The sequence below is a fragment of the Colletotrichum fructicola genome, assembly GCF_000319635.2.
Source record: "Colletotrichum fructicola Nara gc5 chromosome Unknown KSG_Nara_v1_contig03, whole genome shotgun sequence".
In the NCBI taxonomy this organism is placed as follows: Eukaryota; Fungi; Ascomycota; class Sordariomycetes; order Glomerellales; family Glomerellaceae; genus Colletotrichum; species Colletotrichum fructicola.
This window is the reverse complement of record NW_027094053.1, coordinates 2,934,381-2,950,514: the sequence shown is the minus strand read 5'-3', so window position 1 is coordinate 2,950,514 and position 16,134 is coordinate 2,934,381. Positions and strand designations below refer to the sequence as shown.

The following is a 16,134-nucleotide window of genomic DNA, read 5'->3' as shown; positions in this document are numbered from 1 at the left end:
TTGGAGAGGGCTAGCCGGGGTCTGAAGCTTAATGGTAATGAGTCGTCGGAAGGTGGTCGGAGGCTGGCAAATCGGGTCTTGTCGTCGTGTCGGGTTGTGGATGATGAGACGGTTTGCAAGCTCTCTCTTTTTGAGTGTTTATGAGGCGCACGCAAGATAACTTGTCGTGGGTTGCAGTCTCCAGATCGAAAAGCCGGGATGGGTGCAGTTCAAGGTCGCGCGAGAAGAAAAGGCTGGGATTCGCAATGGTGGGCGTGGGCGCGAGCGCGTCTTTGAGGTGGATGAGGAGCGGGGTGATCAAAGGAATGTTGGTGTAAGGGAGCAACGGGCGACGCAACGAGGCTATCGAAATCGGGAGGTCGGAAGGGTTGACGACGGGTGATGAAGGGAGGAGTTTGGTGGTGAGAGAGATGGATGTGACGCAGGCAAATGGGAACCAGATGCTCGGGACAAACGCGGCGAATGGCAGTGGCGGATCAAGAGGGGCCGGGGTGGTGGGTTGAGTGCTCGGTATTTGCTCGCATTCGTCGTGCCGACTGCAGGTTGTCGAGTCGAGTTCCCAGGTCGAGTACTCTCAATCTCGGCCAGGACGGTCCGATAAAGGTAGGCGAAAAGCAGCGGAGGCGACAAAAGACGGGGAAAGGCGGGCGTCTGCGGGGAGAGTAGGATTGCAGACGGCAGAGATGGTGTCGAAGTTGAGGAAAGGGTGGTCGAGAGACGGGAAGAAGGGCGATGATATTTGGTGCGGTGCGGCGGCGGACTAGCCTCGGCGGTGGAAAAGTCGAGACAGACAGACAGCAGTCGGGGTGTCGGTATGAAGTAATGCGATGGATATGTTGTTTGGGAGGAGCGTCGGAGCTGCTGGTGGGCGTGTCGCTATGTACCTTGCCCTGCGCAGTATTCGTACCAAGTAAGGGTGTGGTGTCGAGGAGTCAAGAGTCAAGACGGGTAGACCTGGTCAACAGGCAGAAGAAACGAAGGCGAAGCTGGGTTCTGGAAGGGAGTGATGGTTGGTGGTGGAGGAGGTGGTGGTGGTCGGGGCGAGCGTTGCAGTGTCAGGGCACAGGCTTAGGCTCTGGCTCAGGCTCAGACTTTTGGGCAGCTCGGGGCGAGGGTGGTGGCAGCAGAGCGAGGGATTGACATGGACATGGCCCGGAAGGGGGTGTGTGCGGGTGTGGCCAGTCAACCGTCAACGGCGAGTGCTGCGTATCCGGACATTGTGGTGTTTTTGGTGCGTGGTGTCTCGATGTTGGTGGTTTGGGTGAGTGATGGCTGAGGGAAGGGAAGGTATGGAGGGGGAAAGAGAGCAAGAGAGAAAGAGACAGTAGGCGATGGAGACCATGCTTAGTGGACATTGGACACCAGTGGAGGGCGACGCGGAAGTGCCGCAATCGTCAGTGGTCCGCTTGGTGGGAGGAGGTACGTACCACCGTCACTAAGTGATGTGGATACACTGTAGGTAAGGAAGGCCCGGTGGATTGATTACATGCACCTGCCTTACCTTACCTTACCTACCTACCTCAAGTAAGGTTCTATGTACCTTAGGTATTCGTACCTATGTGAGGCAAGTGCAAGTATCCGTACCTGTCTTTACCTACGTTCCTACCAACTTCAGAATTTCATTTTGTTTTTCATATTCGCAGCGAGGAGGGATGTAGATTCAGTCTGGAAAGATGAATGCGATCTCTGTCAGGCTTGGTCAGCAATCATCCTTAAACACACGACGGAAGCTCAGCATCGAACGGCGCAACGGGAGCGGCAGTGGCAACGGCAACGGCGACGGCACGGCCAAGGCGATGAACCAACGGCAGCCACCTCAACACCTCACATCACCCGTTACTGCTTCAGGCAGTGAGCTACCCCTCCAAGACTGCAACTTGCAAGACTGAGATGGCCTGCAGTGCCAAAGTGCGTCTTGGAGGCAACGAGACGGGGACACAAAATGCGGTGAGGACGGCCCCGGTCGTCTGTTGCGCATCTCATGCATCTTTAGCGCGCTGCGTGTGCCGTGCCTGTCGTCTGTCGTCTGCCCCTCCAAAACTGGGCACCTGCCTTTGTTACATTACCTTACCTTACTTAAGCTAAGCTATGTATGTACCTCAGCAAGTACTTCGTTCTTTACTTATCCGTACAATGAGAAATAACGAGAAAATAGGACCACAATTCCCATCGACAAAAAACGTGCCTCGGACTGGGGTAGACCTGGCACCAAACACGACTTGTCAAGTCCCTTAGGTAACACGGAAACAAGACTCCTCTCGCGCTTGACCCCAATCGACTACAGCTCCCGTCAACTCTCCAGCTCACTGGGCAACGGCAGCGGAGAATGCGCGTGGTCACTGTGGTGTGCCCCATTCCTTAGGTACAAGTTCCCCATTCCACAGGCCCCTTTAGTCCGTAAGAGGACGTGACCTGCCCGAGGATTGGACCCTGAATTCGAGGCGACAGAACTCTAACTGCTTCCTGACAGCACCTGCCGCATGCATTAACTCGACACTAGGTTGACATTCCATTTCCACCTTTACCGCACTTTCCTTCGACTTTATTATCGCAACTTCAACAATTACTACCTACGCACCTATGGGCCATCAATTACCGCGAGGACTTCACAATCACAATGGGTCCTCTCACGTGGTCAATCAGTCAAGGCAAGGCAAGGTTCGCATCGACCATCCCCGGACCTCAACACCATCGCCTCAGCTTCATCCACCGTGGACCCTCCCAGCCGTCCAATCCCGTGTCGTCTAATTACATCTCAAGGACCAGACCCTGCGCTTCTGTCTTTCTCCGTCTCTGCTCCGTCTCCCAGCTCCGATGCTGTCTCTGAGGCTTCCTTCTTCAACCTTCCAGTGTACCATCCGCCAGTCCGACCTGGTGCCTCGTCAGCCCTGTCGACGCGCCTGATGCTACCGCCAGCTCCTGCGGACCCTGGTCGCTCATCTCAGGGCCGAAGCCATCGTCCTCTCCTCCCTCAATGTCACACTTTACGTAGGGCACCAACGACTGCGGCAATCATTCTCGTCGGGCCTCTTTCACCACCTTCGCCATGCCCTGCTGCTGCGCCCATGTCTTTATTGCGATTTACTGCCCCTGGCGGATGGAAGAAAGTCCACGGTGCTCGTTTGCGGTAAAGTAGACGATTCTATTCCTGGACCGCCCGCAGAAACGTTCGTCACCCGCGTCTGGTCTCACGGCACATTGCGCACAGCACTCGTCAGCGTCTCATCGTCGGAGCCGACCCGACGGAGCATGCTCCATCTTCCATGTCTGCGCCCACGCCTCTCCGATCAACACGCGCCAATCCTCTGTCTCTGATGGCTGATTCCCAGGCATACCCCTGCGGCTCTCACTGCACATCCAGCGCCCTCCCCTCCCCTAACCCGCCGAACCCCCAATTATTACATCAGTCGCTGACAAAGGGTCCTGCCCTCGACTAATGATCGTCCGGCCCTCGAGACTCGAGAGACATGAAGAGATGAGGGGCAGCGATGCCAGACTCCAGTCGACGTTGAGCGCCCACAAATCGCTGCTGCGAGTGACCTTCCCTCCTGCTGCTGGTCATCGACGTGGGTGGCGCGGCAGCGAATACCTGCCGTGCCTAGGGCCACCACCACGTCTGGATATGGAATCCATGCCCGTCACTGTGGCTGGATTCGGGGCGGTGGAGAGTGCCCGCACATTGCTCCGGCCATGACACTCTCGAGCGTCGCACTCCAATATCCCGTACAACGGGACAAAACACCTCGGTGAGAGACCGACGACCTCTCCGCCTTGAGCCAGTCCACGCCACAGTCTTCAAGCGACCCGACCTGTTCCATGCTTTTCCGCTGGGAGCTCGGAACCTCCGGCGCACTTGCACAACCCTCTCGACCGAGGCGACACGACACGACACCACAAGTGCCTGACCGACCGACCCATCTCTTCTTTCGTTGGTGTTGCGGCCCAGAAACCAGACGGACGCTGTTGTTACCCAGATTGACATGGCAGGGTATATGCTACCCCCCGGATTCCGGAACCGGGACCTAGAACGCCCATCGTACATGGCTATCCCCGATAGCATCGATAGCGACCAACCAAGCCCAACAAGTCGCATACTGCGATAGTATACCGCACTATTGCCGCTATATCAACAAATGACATTCGCATACACTTTGACTCACCCAAGATGACGCTGTACACCTCCTGGCTGTTGTGTGTTGCACCGCCACGACTTTCGTTATCCCGGAGCCTGCCAATGGAGACGACGGTTTTGTTCACGCGCCAAAGCCAAGTCTTTTTGCAGTGCCAGCTGCAGATGAGACACATCCACGTAGGGCAGCTGCAAGCTAATTACTGCGTCTGCTGTGGTTGAGGTAGATGGCCATGTTGCCATGTGCCTCGTCGTGCTTTTCTGCCTGCCTTCTGCCCTACACTGAGTAGAAAGTACAGCGCAAGTCGACCAACAGAAAGGTCCTGCAGACACACTCATCGACTGCTGCATCATCCTACGTACCACCTCAGACTTACATCTCGCATATGAACACGCGAGGAACGCATCACATTGAACAGCTATCTGTCAGCGTCACATATGAGACTTGCGCCGCCGGCCAGCAGAAACCTCGCCACGTCTCTCCCTCAGGTTTCGGTGCCCGGCGGCCTGCCTCAAAGGTTATTGTTGAGACTTCAGAAACCACAAAGACCAGGTGCAAGGCCAAAAGCCCATGTCAACTTTTAGGGCCCGCCGATCAGGTCGCTGTTCTGGATGCACCTTCCACGATAGGCATTCGATCAAGACCCCTCCCCCTGGCGCAGTCCCTTGCAATCCTCTGTTGCCGAAGGGGCACGACCATCATCTACGAATCGCGACGCTCGCATTGTTTATCCTCGACAAGCAGGCACCGGCCGACACAGTCAACTGCGAAGGGGTCGGGAGCCCGACGTCCTGGCTCTTGGGCGCCTTCGCTGCCCGGCCACGACGCCGTCGCAAAGGCACCGTACCGCACTCGAACCAACGCACGGTTCTCCGGGGATTCGTCTGTAGCCTTCCGTCGCAGGCTGGTTCGTCCTTGCAGTTCTCTCACTAGCAAGCAAGCCTCACCTTGGCTTTCGCCTGGCTCGTGCTATCAGTCTGGTTCGCTGCTCTGCTTCCTCCAATCTCCGGCGGTCTGCTTGTATCAGGCGGATGCCGGAAGCACCCACGCGGTGAGAGCGGGCGTACCTGCGCACGCCCGTCGCAAACCACCTCAGAGTTATTGAACAGGACGAACGGACGGGCTGCAAACCTTCGCCCTCGCGGTATGACCTCACCTCCCACAATCCCGGGACATATTGAACCAGTTATTGTCCCCTAGTCCAGCAAAAGACAGCGGTGAGTCCTACCCCGGAGTCAAGCCAAACCCCTATCGGGCCATTCACCATCCCCATTCTCAGACAATGCCATGCCACTCGCACACCCGGCGGAACGGTTCCCCGTCGTCAACATCCCAGTGACATCAGCCATGGAAGACCTCCCCTTGTCAAGCTCTCCGATATTGATGTCTGTCGCATCGTCGTTCACTATCCACCATCGGATCTTTCGTTTCGCTGCAGCCTCACTATTTGACCGACCCGGGAAATTCGGTTGGCATCTCTAGAAACGACACCAGGATTGTTACTCGCGCGACCGTTGTTACCACGCTCTCGGCAGACACCGCCCGTTCTCGTCTCTGATGATTGAAGCCGACCCTGATAATCCCGACCGCGTTTCCAACCATTCCTCTTTGGAGACCGCCGTTGACATCCCCATGTCGATGCAACCTCTGCTTACGCTCCGAGTCCTTTTTTTCCATCCGTCCAGCACGCGGGCCGGCCCTGCCCGGCTTATGGGAGCAATGTGATGATCTTTCTCAAAGTGGCATGTCGGAAACGAAAGACCAGATAATCCACTGGGTAAGATGATTGATACGTACTGCGCTCCTGGGTCGTAGCTTGAGTGACATCGACGGGAACGAGGCCATCGAACCTCTGGCTGTAATACTGAAGAACCTGGTCAGGGCTGTGAACTTACCCGGCTTGAACAGTCACCGACGTTTGCGATTCCGAGAGTGCGACTGGCCAAGGAGCGCGCGCACGTTGAGTCACAGCGGATAATATGTATGCCTTGACCTTGACGTCAGAGGCCGGACTCTTAATATCGGAACGAATGCGCCCATCCGTTGCCAGCTACGAGCCCAGTGTGACCGCCACATCAGGTACAATCAAAGGAGGCAGAAAGGGGCATTTCGAATTATACCCAAACGATGGTGGCTACCTGGAGATGCGCCAGGCCCAGGATGTCGATGGCGAATTACTCGTGGTCTACAACGCCAAGGAGATATTTGCCCGCCACCCGGGTTGCGGTCTACAGCACTCTTGCAGATGCACCCACTTCCGTTCGGCAGATTGACCCCCACGGGATTCGGGGGCGCCCACTATCCCCCGCAGAGAGAGGGGCCTTACCACGGCCTCGGGTCTCTGATTCTTCATAGATACAGATATCGTGAGGCGATATCGTCGGAAATGGCGATGGCCAATGGTGAAAGTCGCCCTGACTCCATTCCGCACACCGCAGTCGTCTAGCCGGCAAGTGCGGCTTGAAAGCTCGGCGTGGCGGTATCGTTCGTCGTCAAATTACAAATACCTCTCTTTTCGGCATATCTCAAGTGAGCGCGGCCTCTGGGGGGCGGCGAGAATGGTGACAAAGCCCAAAGACTCACCGGTGGCATTTCACAGTCGTATCGCGACGCCTCCTTCGCGGCCTGTTCCAATCAGCAAGCAGTACAGGCGAAATGGATTACACTTCCCTGTCGCGCGCCCTTCAACACCATCTTCACCGAACGACGGGGCTATTCTCGTCCCTTATCGAGGCGAAGTCGGCACAAAATCCATGCAGCTGACCGACGGCACAGTTCATAGGCTGCATCTGATCTCTCGACGCAGAGTGGCTTGGCAAGCGGTGCGATGAGCGATTGGCAGATATTGCCTTTCGAATTCTCACATCATCCACTGAAAAGTCACGGTAGCATTTTCGTCCCACGTCAGAACAAGAAAATCCAGGCAGCCGTTTATTTTCGGCTCTACGAGACTTTGGATGAGGACGAATCATGAGCAGGAGAATATCTTGCGTCCGCAGATTGGTCATGGGAGCGAATGCGCTGCCTTGTGATTGGAAGGCCAACGATTCTTCAAGGGTCACGTTGCGGAGCCATTTCAGCAAGTAGATCAAGTCTGGGAAGTCTTGTAACCTCACACACAACGGCAGATAACTATTCAAGGCATATGACATGCAAGACGATGGTGCTTCCGAGGACTCGGATGATCTATTCTACCGGGTGCCTTCTACGAGGTCCCGTCGGCGCCTGAGTTTGCGATGAAGTCGGCTGCAGGGCGATAGCTTCGATGTCATGGTATTGTAGATATGCTACGATGCGTTCCGACCTTCTCTCAAAGTCGACCGTACTGGCATTATCCGTGTGTTCCTGCGCAGTAGCTCAGTCAGCTATACGTTTCGGTTCACAAAAGAGGGATAGGTGGTGGAAATAAGAGAATTGGGTAGTGAACAGAGGCACGTAGTGGAAGGCATCCGTAACCAGAGCGAGCGGCCCCGTGCGGAACCCGACGGTCAGCTTGGCGACGAAGAAGCTGGCTTAGATGGCGATCGTGGCGACCAAGCCCTGCTTCTTCGTGATATTGAGGCAGGGCATGGCGGGGAGGTGGATTCTGCGCGCTCTCTCGAAATCAGGCAGAGATAGTAATGTTTTGATTTTGAGTAGCGGCATGAATCAGCATCTGCGTCTTCTTTTACTCAAAGATGTACTATTTCATCACAAAAGGGTCCCGCTACGTCATCAGCATGGTTAAGATGGTATCAGTAAAGGCTGAAGCAGGTTGGCAAACGCTTCAAATCATGTTTATCGAATCTGGATTCTTTTTTACCTCGCGAACATTTACATCTTTTTACAGTCCCCATACTCATTTCACTTCCTATACCCTGTGACGATTTCCCGTCTCATAGACATCTAGAAGTTCTGATTCGTTACAACTGCACCAAAAATCATGAGTATGAACGGTGCCGCTGCAGCATAGCTCGCGACCCTAACCCCACCCTAGATATCAGATTTGGCTACTGACCATGTAACAACGAACGCGGTGCTAGTGATGAACACCAAAATCGACAACACGATGCTTATCGTCTTGCAATGCCATGACTTCTCAAATAGACGCCCCATCCGAGCCCAGGTTATCCGGGTCGGCGGAGAGAGGAGTGTGCATCTTCGTGGGGACGCAGTGGATTACCAGCCTCTGGAGGCGTAAACGTTCGTCTGTGTGCTGCGGAAGTTGTCCTTGGTTCCGGGACAGGTCCACGTAGCATGGCTTTCAAATGCCGGAGAAGCTTCGGCTGAAGACCCGAGAAGTCATCGTAAAGTCTTTTGCCACATTTATGTTTCTGTTGGCATTGGTTGATTTCAATTGGAAGATGGCGAGCTTTTACGCACACAAGTCTAGTGAATTATCTCGGCTCCAGACGGTATGGGAGGCTCCTAGAGGAGGCTCAGTCAGTTTGGCGGAGCCCTTCGGCATACATCCTTCGTTCATGGTGTTACACATCATCCTCTCGGATGTCCTTGCCCAACCTGACCAACGCACCTCTCACTGAGGTTCTCATCTGTCCAACTCCAAGACTTTCTATCTCGATCTCAGCAGTGAATACCTGAATCACATAGGCGTTTTTGAGATTAACCATACATACAAATAAAGCTGGGCTGGATCGTCGCACGATTTTCATGAACATAGCCGCCGTTAGTAGCATCAAAGCCATCACTTTACCGTCCAAGTCTCGAAGCCGATTCATTCCAGCGATGAAGGCATTTCAATGGCAGAATCAAAACGAATGAAAGGCTCCTTGAGCCCGACTACACAGGGAGCCTCCGAATGCTTTCCTTGATCCGTATCCGTCGAGGTGAGTTGGCGACAATAGGCACAATCAACATTGACTGACAAAGGTGCCATAGCCCGTGCTTTGTCCTAATTCGGGCCTCCATGTCAAGGCCTGAGAACCAAGAACGGGTGTATGCTACAAGGGAGCGCAATAATGTTCCTTGCCTTTGTCCAGTACCAGCATCGTGACGACGAAACCTTGCCCATGACTGCACAGAGGATGTAGATAAAATGACTTGAGGGGGCCGTCATACGTTGGCAACCTTTCCCATAGGCCGTTTACCAGTTCTCTTTTCCTTCGTCACAAATATTGCCTTACGTTGAAAACGCATTCTTAAAGACTTGTGAAGAGACACTGATAGTCAACCGCCCAGAGCGCGCGACATGTCCCGTCGAGTCCCAGACACCATCACCCTTCCCACTTGGGAACGGGACCCAACACCGCCGAGCCCAGATAGCTCTCCAGAAGTGCAGGTCCAGCCTCCGCGTCAACCAGATCCGCCACAGCCACAGCATGAGAACAACTACAACAGCGACCCGTGGGCTGTAGATGGAGGCCCGCCGCGCCCGCACGCTTGGAACCCGCCGGCGAACTCACCCCCGCAAAACCAACATCAAAGTGCCTATCTGGATCCGTATCAAGCACAGCCTGCGAACCCCGGTTATTATGATGCTCCGTACGGTTATCAGCCGGCGGATCCAGGCCAGCAGGCTTATGTCGAACCGGGAGCTACGCTCAACCCGGGTGCTGGGAGCGACTTTGGCAACCTGCAACAGGTCTTGCAAGATGCGAACACGAACTACCCCCTCGCTGGCCTGGATACGTTTCATCCTGGGATGTATCAGCAACAGGTTCAACAGCAGCAGCAGCAGCAACAAATCCAAGGACAACAGATCCAAGGGCAGCAGATACAGGGGCAACAGCAACATAACCAACAACTCAACAACCCAGCACAGCAGCAACAGCAACAGCAACAACAATCGCAACAAGGACAACAATACAACAAATCATGTAGAAACTGCCTACGCCTCAAGAAAGGCTGCAGCGGCAGCATTCCCTGCACAAGATGCTTCAAACTCAAGAGAAACTGCATCTTCGACCCAAAATACTCCAGATCCCAGCGCAAACGCATGCTGGAGGACATCGCCAACGGCCAAGACCCCCAAGACGACGACGACGACGAAACAGAAGACGAAGACGGCCCTCCAGCCCCCAAGCGCGCAAGAAAACAGATGGGTCCAGACGCAAACGCCGTCTTCGTCCAGGCCCTCCAGCGCATCCGCCCGCAGCTCTCAAACCCGGACAACGGCTACTGCGACCACTGCCTCGCGGGCAACAACGAGGGCCGCGACTGCGACGCCAACCACGCCGAGCAGATGGAGTGCTCGCAGTGCACGCGCTTCCGCAACCTCGGCGACCCGAACCACGTGTGCCACGTGCGCGGCGGCGAGTACTGGCAGCGCCGCTTCGAGAACTCGCGCCCGACGTACCCGACAAACCTGCCCGAGGCGAGCAGCTGCGTCGGCTGCAAGGAGCGCCGCAACGCGGGCTTCACCAAGCCGACGTACTGCGACATCGACCCCGCCGTCAAGATCGGGTGCACCCAGTGCCGCAACGAGGGCCGCCTGTGCGAGGTGTACAACGAGCGCCGCGCGGACGGGGATGCGAACGCGCCGCCGGTGCAGCCGTGGGAGCAGATGTGGAACCGCCCGATGCCGTATGACGGGGAGCTGGTCGCCGGGCGGAGGCCGTGGTGGCGGCATACCTGCGGGGAGTGCGTGGCCGAGCTGTCGAAGAAGAGGAGCTGGACGCCGTGCTCGTGGACGAACGACGTGCGGCTGGGCGAGTATAAGTGCCTGACGTGCGTGGAGAAGAACCGGCCGTGTCTCGACCCGTGGACGAGGCGCGAGTATACCAATCCGTACCAGTGGCCCGGCCCGGGCAATGACTTACTCTTGGCCACCGGGGGGACCGTCCGCCGCATCGGGGATAAGAGATGCACCAATTGCAAAGTCACCCAGTACACCTGCGGCGGTATGGAAGGCCAGCCGGACCTGGCGTGCACAAAGTGTACGTCGTGGGGCCTCACCTGCATCGTCGAGCGGGACGGCAAGGAGGTCACCCTGCCGCACTCCGACCGCAAGGCCATCGGCTGGCGGCGGACCACGACCGACAAAGGGCACGTCTTCCACGCCTGCACGGAGTGCCGCCACTTCAACCGGAACTGCGACCGCAAGAGGCCCTGCGACAGCTGCGTCAGCGCCGGGTCAAACTGCGACTTTCTCGCGCCCGGCACCAGCGGCGGCCGCGTGCCCCGCGACGCGGTGATGGGCGGCGACTCGGCGGATTACTACATGGCGCTCGGGTACGGGCCGCAGGGGGTGCACTCGGCCCGATGGGGCACGCGGCCGGATGCGCTTGTGGGGCCGAACCGGCCGAGCTGGATTGTGCAGGAACCGCCGCCGGGGCCGCCTCCCCGGCGACAGGAGGCGATGTATCCGGGAATGGGGGTGATCTCGCTACAGCCTACCCCGGCGCCAGTACCGGCACCGGTGGCCGCGCCACCAAGGCAGTTTGGGCAGGAGGCGGCTCCGGTGAGAAGGAATCCGATGCGGTCGGCCAAGAACAAGCCCCCGGCTGCGCAACCACAAAAGCCGCCGAAGAAGGTACGCATCAAAGCCCCAAAGAAAGCGCAGCCTCAAGCTGCCTCGCCAGAGGCAGCGAGTTCCTTCCTCGAGGGGGATACGACGCTGGTCAACACACCGGAGCCGGGGAACAACAAGTTCTTTGGCGATAACAACGCCGCGTTCGAGGCCATCAATAACGGCGAACTATTTGAAGACTGGCTCGGAGACCACGCCAACCAAATCTCCCTCGCCTTCAAGTCCCCGTCGCAGCCTCAGGTCATGCCCCCCTTCGAAGGGCCCCCGCAGAACCTGGAGCAGATCCAGCAGATCGTCGGACAAGATCTGGTCATGACCGACGCGGACGCCGCGGCGGTCGCCGACGCCGTGATTGACCCCGAGCTGCAGAAGATAAGCAGCCAAGCCGTCGCGGACGACAAATACCAGGGCATCATCAGACAACACGTCTACCAAGCAATGACCACCTTCATGCAAGACAACCGCTTCATGCCCGTCGAGCTCAGGAACATAAAGCCGCCCGAGTACACGACGGACCTCCCCGCCACCGCGCTCGTTCCGCCCCCGGCGCGGATTCTCCTGCAACTCGAAAACGCACCCGCCAGCGCCGAGGAAGCCAACCGCATCCCCCACGCCCGCCGGCCCAAGAACGAGTGGGACAACCACGTCTTCAACAACCTCCTGCAGTGGAAGCGGCCCGTCTGGAACGCGCTCGCCTCCATTCCCGACGCCGCCAAGCAGCTCGTCACCGTGGACAACCGCAACCGCACCTGCGAGGAGTTCGACATGCAGCCGGTCACGGGCAACGTCTGCGGCGCCGCCGTGGCCAACAACGCCGCCTGCGAGAGCCTCGAGCACATGCCCGCGCGCCCGGCGCCGTACATGGTCTGCGACAGGTGCGACCTCAAGACCCGGCGCAGCCTGTTCATGGGCACGCAGCCGCTCAACCGGGCCGAGTTCCTGCGGATGCGCGCGTACGCGTGCCGCGAGTGTTCGGACCGCGAGAAGCAGACGGCGGACTTTGGCGTGATCGGCAAGCCGGAGCACCCGGTCACGGGGTGCATGTGCGCCGAGAAGCTGATCGGCCGGCGCGTGTGCATGCACCACCGGTTCCGCATGGCGCGCGAGATGATGGTGCACACCATGTTCACGTCCGAGTGGGCGCTGACCAACTTCGGGCCCGACGCGTGCTTGTTCTGCAAGCGCGGGGACGACGGGCACAAGGCCGCCAAGACGGTCGACGACTTTATGAACCAGAGCCTGGTGTATCTATGCCTCAACTGCCAGGGCGTCGTCGTCGAGCCGTGGACCTCCGAGTTGAGGGATGGGATTGAGACCATGCTTGGGAACATCGAGCCGATGACGATGGCCAAGCAGGTTTGGAGGCCTGAGGGCGTGGACGTGGCACTGTTAACACAAGCCATCGTGTAGGCGGACTGCGGTGGACTCGCGCGGGTTAGATTTCCCGACGGACCTGTATATGGAAGGAGCATGGCGACGGGTTGACTCTGGGCGGAAGAGACGCCGTTGGTGTGTCTGGGTCAGGATTGGATAGGAAGAGGGGTTTCCCACGGATAGACTTGTTTTTTCCTGCGTTTTTGTTAGTGATACCACCATGGCGGTGAGTGATGAGACTGGAGGCTTGCATTTGTGTTTCGGATGATGGTGTTGGAAAAAGAAAGCAATTCTCGTTTTTTCTGACAATTTTCTGGGCTGGCGGTTGGTGTCTCACCGTGTTTTGCAGGCGGGAAGACGGCCGTTGAGATTTACTCGCATGAGGTTGGCTGCATTAGCTAATGAGGCTGGGCTGCGCAGGTGTGTGAGTGGTTGAAACTGACATCGGAGTTGTTGAGAGGCAGGCTGAGAGCCACTTCAACGACCTCGAACAGGGTTATAGGTCTTGACCTCACTTATATCCATCTTCATTACCGTCCTTCACTCTATGGTCTTTGAGATGGCTGCGAGCATTCACCTGTTGTGATAGTATGAGATGGGAGCTGTCGCTCTACGCCTCAGCACTCAATCTTTACAAACAACACCAATGCTATTAAAGACGGTATTCTAATATCACAAGACTTCTTACTCGCATCAGGGCGTACACCATAGCAGCTATGCCGTCTCGTCAACATCACATGAACTTCAAAGCAGACGGAACCTCTGGCTCAACTAACGACAAGGGAATTTGTATGACTTCACCACTGACTCTGACCTCGAAAACCTCGCGGTGTCTCGGAAGAAAGAAGAAATTACAGGTATGAAAAGAGAAAAAAAGAGGAGTACCGATATAAAGAAGAGACAGAGACAAGCCGATGTTTGGTCTCAAATAGCCCTCCCAGTGCGTAAAGAATCTCAAGTCCGCCCCTCGTGAGGTCTTGCGGCCAACAATTTCCGGGCCGACGAACCAACATGTCCGTTACCCTATTTTTGCCCTCCATGGCTCCTGATGAGGCCTCGCCAGAGGACCCTCATCTCCCCACGCCATCATCGTACAACCCAGGTGACACGGTCATGTCCATGAAGTTGCCCTTGAAAGAAACGCGTTCCAAAACAGCGCAGCAAGTCAGAACCCGACTCCCCGTCCGATGCAGCACAAACAAGTTTTTGATCATTGAATCCCGCGTCAACATGTCTTCTCGAGCCCGACTCTCCTGGGCCAGCTTGGACCGCCCGAGAGTCCAGACGGAGAAACCGTGCGTTCAGCATTTGCCAGCATCCACCGGCCAGTCAAGGTCCAGGTATTTTCACGTCCGTGGCCGCTCAGTTCGCCACTACCCCTCCCGCTCTCTGTCCGCAGTCGTGAGAAAACCGCTCACATTATTACGCACTTGGAGCAGCATCCTGCTTCTTGCTCGCCGCCCTCGACGTCCATGGGCTTCGGTGGGCCGTTGATGCCCGAGGCGCCGCCGCTGCCGGTCGAGTAGCCTTGCATCTCGCGGTTGTATCTTCGGATCTCGCGAACAATGTCGTAGAAAGCCTTGTCGACGTTGATGCGGGACTTGGCGGATGTCTCGATGAACTTGCAGCCGAAAGACTTGGCGAGAGCCTCTCCCTCTGTTGTGATGGTCAGTTGCCGATCGATGTAAAATTGGGATGAAAAGAATGCAGCGACGCGGCGCAGCAGCAAATGAAAATCGTACCTTGTCGTGTGACTTCTCTCTCGCCCTCCAAATCGCACTTGTTGCCGACGACGACCATGGGGAAGTAGTCCTTGTCCTTCACTCTCAGGATCTGTTGCTGGAATGTGGTGATTTCCTCGAAGCTCTGTCGCGACGTGATGGAGTAGACCAGCAGGAAACCCTCGCCCGTTCTCATGTACTGCTCTCGCATAGCAGAGTACTCCTCCTGGCCGGCGGTATCGAGAACATCGAGAAGAGCGACCTCCTCGTCGATGACGCACTGCTTGCGGTAGGAATCTGCAATGAGGGTGGCGATGTTAGCACGCGATTGATTCGCGGTCGCGTATGGGGCTGAGAGCGACGAGCGACGCACCTTCGATTGTCGGGTCATATTCGTCGACGAAATGACTCTGGATCAATTGAATGGTCAAGCAGGATTTACCGACACCACCGCCGCCGACGACGACCAGCTTGTACTCCCTCAAGAACTGCGAGCAAGGGCGATGGGGTTAGCGAGCGATCTCCGGGGCGAGAGAAGGGAGGCGACGGGGCGCGACGACGAGGACGACTCACCTTGGAGGCCATTGTGATGCGTGATTGTTAATGAGGATGTCGGAGATGACGACTTGGTATCCTCGCGGCGTTTGTTGATGGCTTGAAGCGAAGATGTTTAGGCGACGCTGGAGTCCGGATGGCAAGTCAGGAGGAGCCAGGCGGATTGGGGAAAGGACCAGATGGCGATCGATTTGGCAACTGGACTCTTTGACGGATGGTCTCTTTCTTTCTGTTCGGTCCTCAGACGGGTTTGCAGCGAGCGAAACGACGGGTGGGAATCTGGGACGGCACAGGCCGGATTGCGAAGTTTAAAAGTGAAACGACGAGGTTCGATGGCAGGAATCCGGGACTGACAGCAGACAGTCTTTCGAGAAGGAGAACGAGAGAATGGGGTGGTGTTTCGTTGCTAAGGGGGGCTTTTTGGCAAAATGTGGAGATGGGGGGAACGGGTCGGTCCAGTGTCTGGTCGGTCCAGTGAGAGAGCAGAGAGGAGAGAGAGCGAGCGAGGGCGATAGGTGAGGTACCTTACCTAAGGTATCGCACTAAGCGGGAAGTGTGGCTACCCAGGGCAGCCCCCTCCACTGCACTCCACTGCCAGGTGCAGCTCACCACTCTAAGAGCTGCTAGGTGCTAGGTGCTAGGTAGATACCGGGGTACCTGCTCCTTCCACCCTGCCTGCCCTGCGAGTGCTCGCTGCTGCTGCTGCTGCTGCTCCTGCACCTGCAAGCTGCTGCACGGCGGAAATCGCAGTGTTCTGGGGCCTCTTTCCCTACCTAGCCACCTACCTCGCGGCAGCCAGCGGGTACCTTCCCAAAAGCCTTGACCTAGGTGACTTCCGCTGCCCAGCTTCCTTGCTTTTTAGGCCCTCCCACTAAGGTAGGAATGA

General features: G+C 56.8%; 2 protein-coding genes across 2 annotated transcripts; one reads left to right on the top strand and one right to left on the bottom strand.

The window, feature by feature from the left end:
* Positions 1 to 9,318: 9,318 nt before the first annotated feature.
* On the top strand, positions 9,319 to 13,008 carry CGGC5_v005588 (uncharacterized protein; the record flags this gene model as incomplete). Its single annotated transcript, XM_066151478.1, has 1 exon — positions 9,319 to 13,008. One exon carries the CDS (start codon positions 9,319 to 9,321, stop codon positions 13,006 to 13,008), a length of 3,690 nt encoding a protein of 1,229 aa, XP_066009035.1.
* A 1,378-nt stretch (positions 13,009 to 14,386) lies between these two features.
* On the bottom strand, positions 14,387 to 15,278 carry RAS (Ras-like protein; the record flags this gene model as incomplete). Its single annotated transcript, XM_032030471.1, has 4 exons — positions 14,387 to 14,628; positions 14,715 to 14,990; positions 15,067 to 15,181; positions 15,267 to 15,278. 4 exons carry the CDS (start codon positions 15,276 to 15,278, stop codon positions 14,387 to 14,389), a joined length of 645 nt encoding a protein of 214 aa, XP_031890152.1.
* Positions 15,279 to 16,134: the final 856 nt, after the last annotated feature.